This window comes from Calypte anna, chromosome 2 (assembly GCF_003957555.1).
Source record: "Calypte anna isolate BGI_N300 chromosome 2, bCalAnn1_v1.p, whole genome shotgun sequence".
NCBI lineage: Eukaryota > Metazoa > Chordata > Aves > Apodiformes > Trochilidae > Calypte > Calypte anna.
The window spans coordinates 125,942,997-125,958,444 of NC_044245.1; the positions used below are offsets into that span (position 1 = coordinate 125,942,997).

The 15,448-nt window shown below is 39.8% G+C and overlaps 1 protein-coding gene across 1 annotated transcript; it reads left to right on the plus strand.

Annotated features, from left to right (window-relative positions):
- The first annotated feature begins 579 nt into the window (after positions 1 to 579).
- Positions 580 to 15,247, plus strand: OSGIN2 (oxidative stress induced growth inhibitor family member 2). The gene is made up of 6 exons (XM_030446407.1): positions 580 to 778; positions 3,781 to 3,935; positions 8,326 to 8,462; positions 10,393 to 10,584; positions 10,868 to 10,959; positions 12,914 to 15,247. Exons 1-6 carry the CDS (start codon positions 735 to 737, stop codon positions 13,959 to 13,961), a joined length of 1,668 nt encoding a protein of 555 aa, XP_030302267.1. The 5' UTR covers positions 580 to 734; the 3' UTR covers positions 13,962 to 15,247.
- The last annotated feature ends 201 nt before the right edge of the window (positions 15,248 to 15,448 follow it).

A 15,448-nucleotide genomic window follows, 5' to 3' on the forward strand; every position in this document is an offset into this window, starting at 1 on the left:
AGGAGGAAGCTCCGGACCGGGCGGGGTGGAAGGTAGAAGCTGGAAGGCTGGGCCACCGCTGCTGGCACCGCAGCCTCCCCGTCACCCACCTCCGGCACCGCAGTCCTCCTTCCCGAGCCGACGGGCGAGGCGAAGCCGCAGGTGCGCTTCTGCCGGGGCGGGAAAGCGCTGCGGCCGGGGCGGGAGGCCCCGCCTTTCTCAGGGGAGCGTGCGGTCGTGTGTGTGTTTGTGGATACGAGAGGGAGCGGCAGGAACGGGCGGCCCCTCCTGCTGCCTCGCCCCTGGCCCAAGGAGGTGTGTCCTCACCGTCGTTCCTCCGCCTTCCTTGTTCATCTTTTCCCCCACTCCGGTTCCAGGCCGGGGTTGCCCGCCCCTTCCCGCCGTTGCTGCGGGTGGCGGAGAACTCCCCAACCTCCTGAGGGGAGCGGGCGGGCGCTCTCCCCCGCCTCGACGCACGGGGACGCGGCGGGGCTGGAAAAAGGAAGCGGCGTATTTCCCTTCCTACCCCTCCCCTCACGCCGCTCGTCTCTCCCTCCCTCCCGGTGCTGGCGGCGGCTCCTCCTCCCGCCTGTGACCCGCCGCCGCATGTGAGCGGGGAGGAGGGACGGCGCCGCCCGGGCCCTAGTGTGGCGGCGGCGGCGGCGAGAAGAGGAGGAACGGGCGGCGCAGCGCGGCGTCTCCCCGAAGCCTCATCCCCGGGCCCCGCCAGCGCCCCGAGCCCGCCGGCGCCCCCCATGCCCGTGTGGTGCTGCCGCTGCGCCTTGGCCGGTCACTTCAGGTGAGGGGAGAGCGGTCCGTACCCTCCTCGGTGCAAGAGCCAGGCCGCCCGGGGTTGCGGGGGTGAGGGGGCCGGGTGTGGCGGTGCCGGGGAGGACGGGGACACCGGCGGGAGGGGAGCGGTGCCGCCGGCCCGCTGCCGCGGCCTCCGCGGGGTTGCTGCGTGGCTGTTGCCGGGGGGCCCGCGGCGCTTCCCGGCCCCGCACGCCCCATCTGCCGCTCCGCTGCCTGGGTACGGCGGCGGGCGAAGAGCGGGGCCGGCGGTGCGGGATGGAGCGGGGGCGGGTCGGGAAGGAGCGCTGTGACCTTGGGCAGCGCTGAAGCGCAGCCGGGGCTCGGAGGAACTCGGTGCGGGCTGATGCTCGGTTTGGCTTCAGGGCTGGTAGGGGAACAGCGTCGGGGATCCCGGTCCGGGTGGGCATCGCTCTTCCCGGTTGCTTGAAAAACCCCGCCAATTGGGCGACGTTAAATGTGCTTCCCAAAGTGTCAATCGAGACCAATTTTAAATTCCTTTTATGTAACCAATTTTGTGTTAGCCGCCCACTGTAGTACATTATTTTTTGCTGAAGGTATGTAGGGAATTATAGGATCTTGCAGAACTGCTACCTGATAAAGGCACTGCTTATTTAAATAACTTGCACTAAATTAAGGCAGTTATTATGAAAGAATTACTCTTGTCCTTTTTAAAGGGAGAAAATCGTTTTATGTATATGCTGTGTTTTTTCATTTAATGGGTTTTTCGTGACAATTACAAGTAGAAGTAATTAACTGAAAAGCACTAACATGCAAAAAAGAAAGGTGAAGATGTTTAGAATCCATGTGTCTTACTGAATGTAATTCTCGGGGTTATTTGGTATGGCCAGCATAAGGTACACCAAGCACTAGGTCTGGAACTGACTCATCTTTGCCCGCTTGCTCCTCTGCATGACTACAGCCATAGATATTTTTACCCAATCCCCTCCACTACAAAGCTGTCTCCCACGAGTTTTTATCAAGATAAAAACTCTGGTACTTGGTGGATTTCAGTGTTTTTAAGAGGTTAGGAAGATGGTGGTCTAAGATCTTTTTGAGTTCTGATATAATGTTCTTGTAGTCCATCTGCTTCACATATACAGTAGCTGAGAAACTCTGTTGTATGCGGACTTTTTAACACAAAATTAGATTCTGTGCTGGATACTGTGTGATACACTCTTTACACTAAAGGGAAGGAATGTTTTTATTGTTAAAGATTCTTTTGTAGCTTACAGCACTGTGCATATATCCCATAAAAGAGGTTTTGAAATGTTTCTTTTATCTTCCATCTAGCACAGCAAGTGTACTAAGACCACACTGGAATGTGCATGCTCTCTTTAAAAATGTCTTCTGCAAAGCATTGTGTAGTATTGCCTTAACTTTCCAGCAAAAGCTGGAAAACTACACAGTCTACCTGTGCCTATCTAAAATCTGAGATGAAAAAAGCAGCATGATAATTAGTTATCATCTCTCTGCCTTCTAGTTGTCTTCATCTCACTCACACTGTTTGTATGCTGTACATCTCCAAGATGACAAAGAGCTAATGCACAGCTGTAGTCAAACAGTGAGCACATTATTTGCAAACTTTTTGGTTGTAGTGTGGGAAATACAGATGTGAAGTGCTTGCTTTCTGAAATAGGTACAGCCTTAGAACAGCTCCCTGCCCTTTTTAACAAGGAAATAACCGTCAGAGAGCAATATTACACTGTGTGCCAGTGCTTGTTTGTTACTGTACAGCTCTGTCTCTAGTGTTACTTCAGACTTCCCCATTGTGCAAGGGCTTTTGAAATACGTAGGAGAACCTTCAGTACTGAGGGAATTGAGACATCATTTAACTTATGTGGCTTCTTGAAGGCCCTGGGAATAGAATCAGTGTTGTATGCTTTTGGTCCTTTGCAGAAAATTAATCCCTGAAATACTGTAAGAGCTTTAAGATACCCAGATTCGGAGGAAATGAGTAAGAGCACTTTTATTTATTAAGTTGATTATTAAAACTGTATTTGTAAAGAGAAGAGTGCTTAGATCAGTTGATTGGGGTATTTTTAATAAAAAAGTTGATAAGTTTTTATTTTCAAAACTTAATAAAATAACAGCTAATAGCAGCCTGCTATTTTCCCCCTGCTTTTCTAGCTAAACAAATAGTGCATGCCTCTTCAATGACCCGGAAAGGCTTCAGAAAAGGGATCCTAAATAATTAAACATCAAACAATATAAACCATGTCTTCATAGTCTAGAAGCACATTTAGACTGTGAGGAGCTATGAGAGATACCTAAGTGGATGTTGCAGACAAAGATCTGAGAAGTCTAGGAAAAAAGTCAGGAGTGAAAACCATCTGCTGGTCAGTAGATGACCCGGCTGCATGGCAGTTCCTTTTATAAAAAGTTTCAACAGTGGTAAAATGGGCTAAATCTAGGGCTTACAGGGATCACACTTTTCTCCATCTTCACACCACTTCCAGCTTTAACCAGCCTTACTTCTACTCAAGTAGAAATTTGTTGCTGCAAAGTCCCCTGTGCTGCTCAGTATGAAGGAATGGGAAGGGGTGGGAATGGCTGCTGTTCTGCTTTAGCTGCACCTTCAGCCTTTGGCTGGCCTTGATGTTGTTAATTGGCTAGGCAGTGTGTGTCTCTCCTCTTTTGATAAGGATAATGAGGAATGAATTCTACTGTGTGAGGAATCAAAACAATGCTTGCTGGTTATCCTTTGGCTTTGTATAAACTGAAATTATAAATATGCATCTCTGCAGAGCCATCTGTGCCTTTTTGTTAACCTTCTTTACTTTATAGGAGAAAGTGGACTTTAAAAAAAAAATCCAAGAAAAGCTGTGTTGAAGAGTAAAGTTTTGTAAATTGTAGATTTTATAAATACCTGTCTTGACAATTCCATAGCTCTTAAAGTAGAGCATCAAAAGGAAATTCGTTTTAGAAGGGGCAGTTTTGACAACAGTTGAACTGGTTCATTTGAGTATTCTCCTATCTGTCCTTAATTAGAAGTTACAGCAGCCCTGAAACTGAAGGACAGCTTTTGAATTCCTTCGTCCAGTATTTTGGTGACAGCCTTGAAAGGAAGGTCAAAAGAATGCCTCTAATTGAAGAAACTGTTCTGCCTGGGGACTCCCCTCTTACTCTGCCTGTAGTAATAATAGGTGAGTTTTTTCAGTTTTCAAGATTCTCTGTCACTGTCATTGCCTTTCTAGACCTACTGCATGAAGTAATTTCTCATTAAATAACTAATGCTTAGCATTCTTACACTGAAGATGTTTCTTAGAATAATACATTTGCTATGGTTAGTAGCAGTACCATAAAATTACATTAAGGGACTTGCTGTTGGGCTATATTTGAATTCAGATTGTGCTTTGGCACAGTGAGATTCATTACTTGGCAGCACCTACGTGAGTCGGAAGAACTGTTTTGATTCTGGTGTTGATTAATGTGCCATGTCTGGTTCAGATTGCATGAAGGTTGTTGATGGTGCACTGGTAGAAATTTGTGGGGTAGAGATGGAGCACTGAGAAACATAATGTAAAATGTGTGCTGTGTGTTGGTGAGATATTAACCTCTCTCAGTAATTGCCTTTTTCTTTGTTGCATCCATCACTAATGTCTGAATATTGTTCTGTATTTTCCAAAATTAATCCAAGTCAATTAAACCAGTTTAAAACAATACATTTTAGTCAATTAAATAGTTAAAGGTTATAATTATAAAATCTTGCTGAATGACAGGAGAGCACAGGGGGCAGGCTGCTTAGGTACACAGGTTAATTGAGAGTCCCAGGATGATTTGTATCGGCCCAGGGTATTTCAGCAGCAGTGGCCAGCAGCTTCTTTCTGCCATGACTTGATGAGGGGATAAAGACAAGATAGGGAGTAAAGGAGGTTTTCAGTAATTAGTCCAAAGCTGTTGGAACTACAGCAAACGCAACAGTTTTAATTGTACCTGCAAACAACCAGAGATTCCAGAGGATGAAGTGTAATGTGCTTGCAGTACATCTCCAGAGCTTTCAAAGACTGATGTTTATATGGTGTGTGTTCTCAAAGCTCTCTTCATGATATCTTAAAATAGTACTCATGTAGTACACTTGAGCGGATGTGACAGACATGAATCACTTGCTGAAGAGCAACAGTTTCCTGTGATTTTGTCAACCTTAGAATAGGTCTGCCATATGGTTAATGACTCGGTTTCCACTGTTTAGTTTTGCAGATACATGCTATACAAATACCTGTGCTCAATACTTATTTTGTCTAGAAGCCTTTCTGTGTGCTGAAACCAAACACAGATGCCTTGGCTGTTTCTCCTTGAAAAACAATTAGTTGTCCAAATGATTTTTCACAGATACATTTGAAACACTTCACAAGCTTTCTCCTCTACTGTTAGCCTATTATCACTGTTTCACTGGCTTTATGAAGAGTCTTAAAAAGGATCTAAAAAAGAGTTAATAATTGCATAAAGTAATAAAAAAGTAGTTGGGAAACCCCCACTCACATACGCACAGACATTATCTGCTGGTTTAATCTTCTCTCTTTAGCTGGAGTTAAAGATACATTCAGCTTCCTAGTGCCACTGTCTTCTCATTGCATTGATTTATTATTCAGAAAAAGTTATCACGTGTATGAAGAGTTAATGATGGATCAGTAACTTACATTTCCCTTTATTTCATCAGCCCCCTTTTTCCTCTATGATGTCCAGTTTTAAATTTGATTCTGAGCTTGTACTGCATATGGTACTGCAGTTCTGTATAAAGCACTAAGCTACTGTGCTAATATTAAGTAACTTCCCTGCTGTACCTCTTGTCTTCAGGAAGCTGGAATGAAATGTATGCATCCCAGTTGAATGAGCTGGGATTCAAGAATTTCACGTTATAGATCTGAAGTCTAGAGGCTGATCTCTGCTAAACATTTTCATCTGCTGCTCTAGTATTGATAATTTCTGAGTAAACTTAATGTTTTGAAGTTTTCATCCAAATAGTAAGGCTGTCAGGATGGAGTTGATTATTTGCTTTAAGTGTAGACACAGCATAAAGATGATTGTATTGTAGTTTACTCTTCATCAGCAGAAGCTTCTGCTGCTGTTCAGAGTATTAACTGGGACTTCATCTTATGCATTCTTGAGAACATACCTTTGAGGAAGCTTCTTTCCCTGGGACTCAAAGAACAGGAACTGAGTTTGAATCAGGTCTCTGGATGGTCCCAGGAGAGGGGCTAGGGGAGCTCAGTGACAGTAACTCACTTTAACATAATCCCATCCTCAGTGAATTCCTTGGCCCTTCTCAGTTTTTGCACCTTTTGTTATCCATGTTATCCATTTATCCATTTTTAGTCTTATCCAGTAGGGCTAATATTTAACTCTGCATCCTTGGATATGGCACCCATATTTTCCCTTTCCATTATGGACTATCTTCCTTTACTCCCCAGTGGGAAAAAAATGTAGCTATGCACTTGTGTGTACTACTGTGCACAAGTTATAATTCTAGAAATAATTGAGAATTTGCTCAGTCTTGGGAGTTCTTATGGTATGGAAAGAGTCTCTTCACAACTTTGTGTGATTTTGTTATGGGTGGTTTCAATACATTGCTGAAGCTTTCTCTCAAATCCATCTTGTGGTAAATGGGTGACAGCCCCATGTGACAAGGGGCTGGCATATGTTTTAAGCTTTAAATTCTTCAGAATACCAGCCTATCTTGTGCTACTCTGTGGGAGGGAAGAACAGTGTGAGAGTGTGTGTTTTCACTCTCTAAAAGATTCTTTACAGTTGTTTGTGTGAACTGCAAAATAGGAAACAAAGTTGTTTGAGAAATAATATCAGCAGGATCACCAATATTACACCTTTGTATATACAGACTTTTGATTTAAGTCTTCTTGAAGTTCCCAGTGATGGTAATCTGTGGCTTGTTTGGATGGCCTTTTTCCAGGGCTTTATGGTCCTTACAGTACACAGGCACTCTAAAGACTTAAATTTTGCCTTTATTGTTTTGTAGGAGCCATCGTGCAGTTTCACATGCATATTCAGGTTGTAGGCCTTTGGAGAAAATGTACTTATTGCAGATTTCTTACAACTTACCAGTCCTAGCCTTTGAAGAGATCATGATTCTCTTGTAGCCCATGGCTATGATCAGTCTACACACCTAATGTTGTGATTAAACGTGGTATATGTTGCTACTGGGAACCAGAGTGATAAAACTAGCCTGGTGGGGTAGGAAAAAGAGTTCCAATGTAAGAAGAGACTGTGAATGAACAGACTGATGAAAACTGATGAGGAAATTACAGACTGGGAAATCAGAAAAGGGAGAAGAGACAGGCATTGGAGAAGTGGGATTGTTAACAGGTGATAGAAATAGCATTTGCAGAGGTGATGGGGAACAGGATACTACTCTGGAGAACAGCTGAACTCTGGAAATCAAGACTTGAAACTGTAGCAATTAAGAGCTGACATCCTAAGAGTGAGTGCTGTATAAAACCATGAATAAATCAGTAACTTTATCTTTAGCCTAGAATTTGAATATTGTGCAGTAAATGTGTGCCACTGTAGTTTGAAAACAAAGACAAAATACTGGATAATGTCTCATTAAGGGAACACTGTACTTCTCAGTTAATAAGAAAGAGAAGCTATAGAAATAATACATAGTCACATGTTTAAATTATGTATCATAGCACATACTTTTCTGACTTTATCTTTCCCTAGCTTTTTGATACCTGACTTTGCAATGTGACCATAACCTCTGTATTTGCATGTCATAAATATGGTCCATTACTTTGTCTAATTCTAGTGAAATAAATAGAAATAATTGCCTTATGGATAATATTTTTGTCACATTTGTTTAATATCTTTAATAACAATTTGAAAATAAATTAGTCTGCTGGTGTTGCAGCAAAGCACATCTGTGAGCCCTAAAGTGCTACAAAAAGGATATAGAAAGGTGTTTGATACTGAAGGATTAAGGTAGTCTTACATGAGTTTCTTCTACTTTGCAATTTGTGTACTTCCTTGTCTTCACTCAGCTTTTACATTGCCATTGTGCTGTGTCTTTAACTTCTCACCTCACCTGCAAGCCTCAACTTCCTGCTTCTCTCTTTCTTCCTTTAATTTTATGGGCAAACCTGAGGAGCATATGCTCTAGATAGTCTTTCTGTTTGTTTTACAGTTCCCAGTGTAACTGGGAACACACAGTCCTAAGATGGCAATAACACTCAGATGTCACTGTGACTGACAGGCACACCAGATCATAGCCACGGGACCATTTTCACACGAGAATAGTGAACTGGACATACTAAGTTATGGAATTCTTTCATATGCATTTTGTTCCATGGTGTAAACAGTCATATGCACGTTTCTTATTTTTCTGAGAAAGATTTTGATCAATTTACTTGCAGGAAGTTCCTATGACAGGTTTTATTGTACTGTGCAGTTTATAAGGTGCTTTGCATCAGGCCAGTATAGCAGTATACTACATTAATATGATTTTGTTGCTGCTTATTTAGTGATTTTAAAACTTTACATCATTGACACTTTTAATAAAGCAGTAACTTTTTTCTTTAATAGGAAATGGACCTTCAGGAATTTGTCTTTCTTACCTGCTCTCTGGATACAGACCTTACTTATCTCCTGAAGCTATACACCCCAACCCCGTTCTACACACGAAATTAGAAGAAGCTCGACATCTTTCCATTGTTGATCAAGTAAGCCTTGGTGTAGACATCTTGTCCTGCTCTTTTCCTACTGCAGGCTGGGTTATGAAACAGTAGACCTAAAGATCTTATTTAAAAGGCTTTTGCAACTTACCTAAGTAGTGCCATAAACAAGAAAAGACTAAATATTCTCACTTCAATGGTGGACCATGGTAAAACTCAGTATCTCAGTGTGACCTCAAACAACTAGTTTTATCTCTTGGCCTCTCTTTTTCCTACCTGTAGAATAAGAGAGCAGCATTTACCTGCTTCATTTGCTTGTAACAAATTACGTGCAAGGTACTTCAGATGAAGCAACTTATTTTAATAACTGCTTATCAAAAAAAATTCTACAGATTGTATTTTGAAGAACCAGCCTACTTACCTAATCATATTTCTAATGCATTACTAAGTTCTTATTCTGCTAATTTAAATAGAAGCAACTCGTGACTGCTAGATCCAGTCCTGGGGTGCTAGCTGGTTTTGCAGTTCTTGAGGTCTTTTTGTTTGAGATGGTTTTTTGTTGATACAATCTGCCCTTTGTTGAGTTCTTACTACTTGACAGAAGTGTTTAAAGCACCACCTGGTCAGTGAGTGGCTGATGCAGGAATTCCAGCTTTCATATTTGAGCACTGTCATCAGAAAAACATATGATACAAACATACTTCAAGTTAAAATCTTCCTAAATAGTACAAATCTCATTAAGGCTTCATTTTTAGTAAAATTAGGGACATACATCCTCTATAAAAAGAACCCATTTTTCTTTTCTAAACAGTATGCACCCTTCAGTGTTTGTGTTGAACTTAGAATTGCTCTTGTGCTGTATCTGTTATCCTCCTATACATCCAGTTTTTCTGCCTCATGCAATCAGTTGAATCTTCTCCATTATTTTCCTCCCCAGTTGTCTATTTGTTTGCTCTCTTATCATTGTTTTCTACTCGCCTCGCTATACTCCTGATAGATTACCCACAGTGCTGTCACTAACTGTATTGTGGGTGTCACTATGTGAAATATAAATATGTGTTTGTTGTGGGGAAGTAGGGGTAGTTCTGTGCTGTTTCCATGTATTGCTGACCTTAAGTTTCAGATGGTTTTTTTTTTTTTGGGTTTTTATTGCTTGGTTTGGGTTTTTTTTGGCAGGAGAGTAATTTGCCTTAGCTGTTAGGTACATATGTTATGAACTTCAACCTCCCATGAGTCTCTGAGATTTTCCCAATTTAGGAAGCTAAACTGCCCTGTCTTTGTCAGTGAAAATTTGCCTTATGGCTAGTTCTTTTTTCGAACTTACCTTCTCCATCTTTGCCATTGCAGAGCAAAGTTTTTGGAACACAGCTGATTCATAGATACTGAAATGTGAACATTTTAAAAGTTCTAGAAAATTGTCTCAATATTAATTGCAATGGAAAATAAGCCTAATTTTAATGTTTAAAATTAATACTTATAATATCTCCATTAACGTAACATATAATAAACTTAGTGTTGGAACTACCCAAGAGCTGTCAAAGAAGGTGGATCTTTAAAATTTGATGGTTTTAAATTCCATTTTTGTTTTATCAAAATGGGACTTCTAGAAATAGTAGCAATGTTAAAGCAGTCCATTATTGATAAATGTAGATGTTACTAAGCTGCTCTGATCTCTGAATATTTGTTCCTGTGTTTCTTCTTCTACAATGAATTTCCAGTACTGTCCTGCTATTACTGTGCTACTAACATGTAATTTTTAAATGAGTGAGATGTATTATTCAGAATTACAGAGGAACTGGATCATGGGCAGTTATTTTTCAAAGTGTTGTTACTGAAATCTGCGTTGAATATTTACCTCTACTTAAAATACAACCTGAAGTAATTGTCTTTCCTTTCAAAATTCACTTTCTGTATATCATAAGGGGGTGATGAACAGTAAAAGTTGTATGAACACATTGAACTTTCTCTCATACTTCAGGATCTAGAGTATCTCTCTGAAGGCCTTGAAGGACGTTCTTCAAACCCAGTTGCAGTGCTTTTTGACACACTGCTTCATCCTGATGCTGACTTTGGATATGACTACCCACCAGTTTTGAACTGGAAGCTAGAACAACATAATTACATTCCCCATATAGTGCTTGGTAAAGGACCACCTGGTGGGGCTTGGCATGTGAGTAAATATTTCATATAATTTCCATGATAACTTGATCATTTTGTGGTTTAGGGGTTTTCTTACTATCTAAGTAAGCATTGTTTCCAGGTACTGTTATACAAAATCTTGAATCTTAATGTGTTCATATGCTGTTGGTTTCACACTTTTTTCTTTTTTTTCTTTTTTTAATGTTAAGTAACTTGCTATAAATTAGTAGAATGAGACCAACAATATTGTGTTTTACATTAATGTATCCATTTGAAATTCAGCTGGTCATACATCTAGGGTTTTCTCTCCATAGTCCATGGAAGGCTCTATGAGAACAATTAGTTTTGGAGATTGGATGGAATTGCCTGGCCTGACCTTCAAGGAGTGGGCAGCAAGCAAACGCAGGTAAAGACACTGTATAGTGTATTTGGGAAATGTAGTTGCTATAAGAATCTAGATAACATTATTTTAAGAACATTCCAACTACCTTGTGCAGAGGAGATCTTGTTTATTAAATTGCCTGATGGCACTAGAAATTATTCTGCTTTGTGTACTCTGATGGAAAAAAAATGGACAGTGGTTGGCCAGAATGATTGCTTTGAGTGCATGGAAAGCATATATAATTCCAGTAGTGTGTTCTAGCAGCATTTCCCAAAGACATGCTGTTACTGTAACCAGTTTTGATCAGAGTTGAGTAAAGATTGAGAGAGGAATTTACAATCTGTGGAAGTATCAAAAGTTCCTCTTTCAACATGGGTGCAACTTAAGTTGCTGTGCACACCAGCTTTATTGGAATTCAGTATTTGATTGCACAGGAAAAGCTGAAATCTTGTTCTCTGAGTTTTAATTTTAAAAACATAATTAAGCATTTCCAAAATTTATTTTCTAGTAGTAATGAGCTTCTTGGAAAAATTTTAGAGAAGAAAAATTAGTCTTGTACCAGCTGCCTATTTTTACTTCAGTTGCACAATTAGTTCATAAAGGTCTGTGTCAGCAGATGAGCCCAGCTACACTCTACATAGTTTTTCCCCAAAATTTTAGTTTTCCTGATCTTCATTGTTTGTTCGAGCAAAATTAATAGAAGTTGTTCTTGTACCACATTAGCAAAAGAAGAAGTAGAACAACTTGTGCATATTTTTAAGGGCAGACTGTTAGTCATTTCAGGACAACACTTAAAGAAACTCTACCTTTGTTCTGTAATCGCTTTCTTAGATAACAGCAGTAATCTTGCCTGCTTATTAACTGAAATCCCATAAGCTGCTTATTATCTGAAGCTAATTTGTTTATATTACAGTTTTCAACATACTAAAAACAGAAATACTGACCTGTTATGCTACAACTAGGCAGACATATTTAAAAGTTTTGATGATCATGAAAAGCTATAGAGCTATATTCATGTGAAATAGTTTCCTAAATTTCCTTGTAACAGATGTGACACTTGCATCATCCTCTTCAATAAGTTTCTCACCAGGATTTTCATAGTAACTTGGACATTTAAAAGTACATATGCAATACCATGTTGATCTGTGTAAATGAATAGTCTGATTTCTTGTAAAGATGCTTTTAAACATAATTCAGTGGCAGTCTTGATGTTTACTGCTGTTTCTTTTGCTTGTTTCCTAGAGGTTATTGCTAAAGAAACAGCAAAATTCAGGAGGCTGCTCAGAATGACATTTTCAGCTTATGTTTTTTTCATAAAGGAGAATGCTATAAACTTGGGGAAAGCATGGTTGTAATCTCAGTATTGCAATGTAAAGATGCTTTTTGTTGGACACTCAGGCATTATAATCCTTTATGTATATAGTTGCATGAAGGTTCTATTTCACTCTTGCTTTATTTCATTCCTGTGATGTGGAACTACTTAACTTGATACTTACTGAACCTACCTGTACCACAGGAAGAGGCCTTTTGAAAGCATAATGCAAAATAATACTTGACTCAAATAATATATCAAACCTAGAGCTTCAAAATCAGCACCTACCCATTACTATGATATTATTTATATCATAAGTAAGTGTATTCTTGCTGAGTATTGTATAGTTGGCCATCATGATGCTAAACTGGCTTGGTAAAACACTTGAATACAGACCTACTGTGACACTGCCATTTTGTTATGCTCAATTTGTTAATCACCATAGCACTTTATGTTGCAAACATTTACAACTATTAAAAAAAAAGTTAACTTTTCTTGTATACCAGGGGAACAAATAAATTGAATGCATTTAAAGATACTGATCAGTGTCAGTTACACTGAGCAGATTCAGACCTTTTAAATTCGACACTTAAGGAATATGTCCTATGATATTCAGATTACTGATAAGGTGTAAATATTAACTGGAACCATTTAATTTTGTTTCAGAAATATAAAGAGTGACCGAGTAATGCCAGAGGAAATAGCTTGTTATTATAAACACTATGTTAAAGTAATGGGCCTTCAAAAGAATTTCAGAGATAATGTTTACATAACATCAGTATCCAGGCTTTACCGAGGAAAAGAGGATGAAGATAGAAGTCAACTAAATGAAAATATTTCAACACAGCATTTGCAAATGGAAGATGGACAAACATCACTGATAAAGAGAAACTGGGAAGTCAGAGGATACCAGAGAGCAACAGATGGCTCTCATGTGCCCTTCTGTCTCTTTGCTGAGAATGTGGCTCTTGCCACAGGAACCTTTGATTGTCCTGGCCGACTACAAGTTGAAGGAGAAGACTTTCCTTTCGTGCTTCATTCCATGTCTGACTTTGGAGCTGCCATCAGCAAAGGAAAATTACGTGGGAAGGCAGACCCTGTGTTAATTGTGGGTGCTGGACTTACAGCAGCTGATGCAGTACTATGTGCCTACAACAACAACATCCCAGTAATCCATGTGTTTCGTAGAAGAGTTACTGATACAAGTCTAATTTTCAAGCAGTTACCTAAAAAGCTTTACCCTGAATACCATAAGGTCTATCATATGATGTGTACTCAGTCACACACTGTGGACTCTAATCTGCATTCTGCTTACACAAGTTTCCCTGAACACAATGTACTTTCCTTCAAGCCTGAAATGAAATGTGTTCTTCAGAGTGCCTCTGGACTGAAAAAAATTTTGAAGTTTTCTGTAGCCTTAGTTCTGATTGGTTCTCACCCAAATCTTTTCTTTCTAAAGGACCAAGGACATAGCATAGGTCAGCACTCTAATCAGCCCATCACATGCAAGGGGAATCCTATAGAGATTGATCCCTACACTTACGAATGCACTAAAGAAGCAAACCTCTTTGCTTTAGGTCCTCTGGTGGGAGACAACTTTGTACGGTTTTTAAAAGGAGGTGCATTGGGCATTGCAAGATGCTTGGCAATAAGGCAGAAAAAGAAACATGAATTGATTGAAAGTGGGGATGGAAGAAGTGATGGGGTACCATAACTGAGGCGTTAGAAACTTTCACAGACAGGATTACTGATACAGTCTAACAGAACACTCACTGACAGCGAAAGTTGATAGCAGTCACATTTCTGTTGTATACAAGTAACCTGCGCTTGTATTGCTTGTAAAGGATGCTGATAATACAATGCTTCACCTTTTCAAAACACAAAATATTGATCTGCTATTACAAGTAATCTCTACTCGACTGGAATTACTTCCAGATAAACAGAAAATGAGACTAACTTACACTGACCTGCCTGTCATCTCTTGCTCAGCTAAAAAGAGCAGATTTCCTCTGGGAAAAGCAATGCCTACCAGAGTGGCTTTACATTTTAGTGTCAAATATGACAAAATAACTTCTAAAAGCAGAAGCTTGCTTAGTATAAAATGATCCTTGGCCCCAAAGCAAATTTGGAGCCTTCTGCTTGAAACAAGGATTTTATTTATTTGCCATAGTAATACAGTAATACTTGGAATGAGCACTTAGTAAAATGGTTTTTACTGTAAGGAGGGTTTCTGTAAGCAAGAAGTATTGCTCAGCAGTTAAAGAAATATCCTATTTGATAATTGGAATAAAGGACTAAGCATTCCCTTTTAATCTTTAACACATTATTTGACACAATCCATTACTGTTTTTTCACGCTATGCCTAGAGCTGGGTGAGTGCAGAAAGACTAACATGAGATGTTCCCCTACAGTGCTATGTACATTCTGAGAATACTCATTAACATAATAAAGTGCTGATGTAAGTGCTCTTATTACAGTGTCAATACAATGAGTATCTATCTACTGACAAAATAAGTACATGAGAAAACTGAAAGTTTTGCTTGCTTCCTAGTTCAGGAAGACTGAATGGGATCACTTGACTGATGAAGGTGGGTGATGGATATTCTCATCTCCTGTTTCACCAAGTGTTGGGTGTTCATCACTTTTTTTCTGGAGCAGCATGTAACACTAAAATTATTTTAGCTTCAACTTTTTGAAACTTGTAAGAGGCTCACAGCCAGCTAAAAAGAAATAAACTAAACCCAAAGCAAACATACTAGAGTTCCTATAAATCTTAAAGCTTGTTACAAAAGACAGAGTCTTAACTTGTACCTACCTCTGAATGGAAGTTTCACCTTTCTGCTCTGGAGTGTAAAACCTAAATTTAATTTGTTGGATTTTAGGGTTTAGTTAGTTTACCAAAACCACACTCCTGGGTTATTCACTATAGTGAGGTAAGCAATAGCTAGTTAGAAAACTTAGGTTCCTTTCCAGAACGCTCATTACATCCAAGTGCTTGGTTTTGACTTGTTTGTTACCAAACGTTTTAATTCAGGTCCAGTGTGATGGAATAGGTGTTACTTTTTGTTTGTCTGAGGTGTTTTTGTGTTGAAGAACATCATGTTAGTTTAAGGTATTGTATTTGCATGATGAAAATCTCCATATTAGAACTTGAAGAGATTTTAAAAAGGAAATTAGGCTTAGACTTTGTGAAACTGCAAG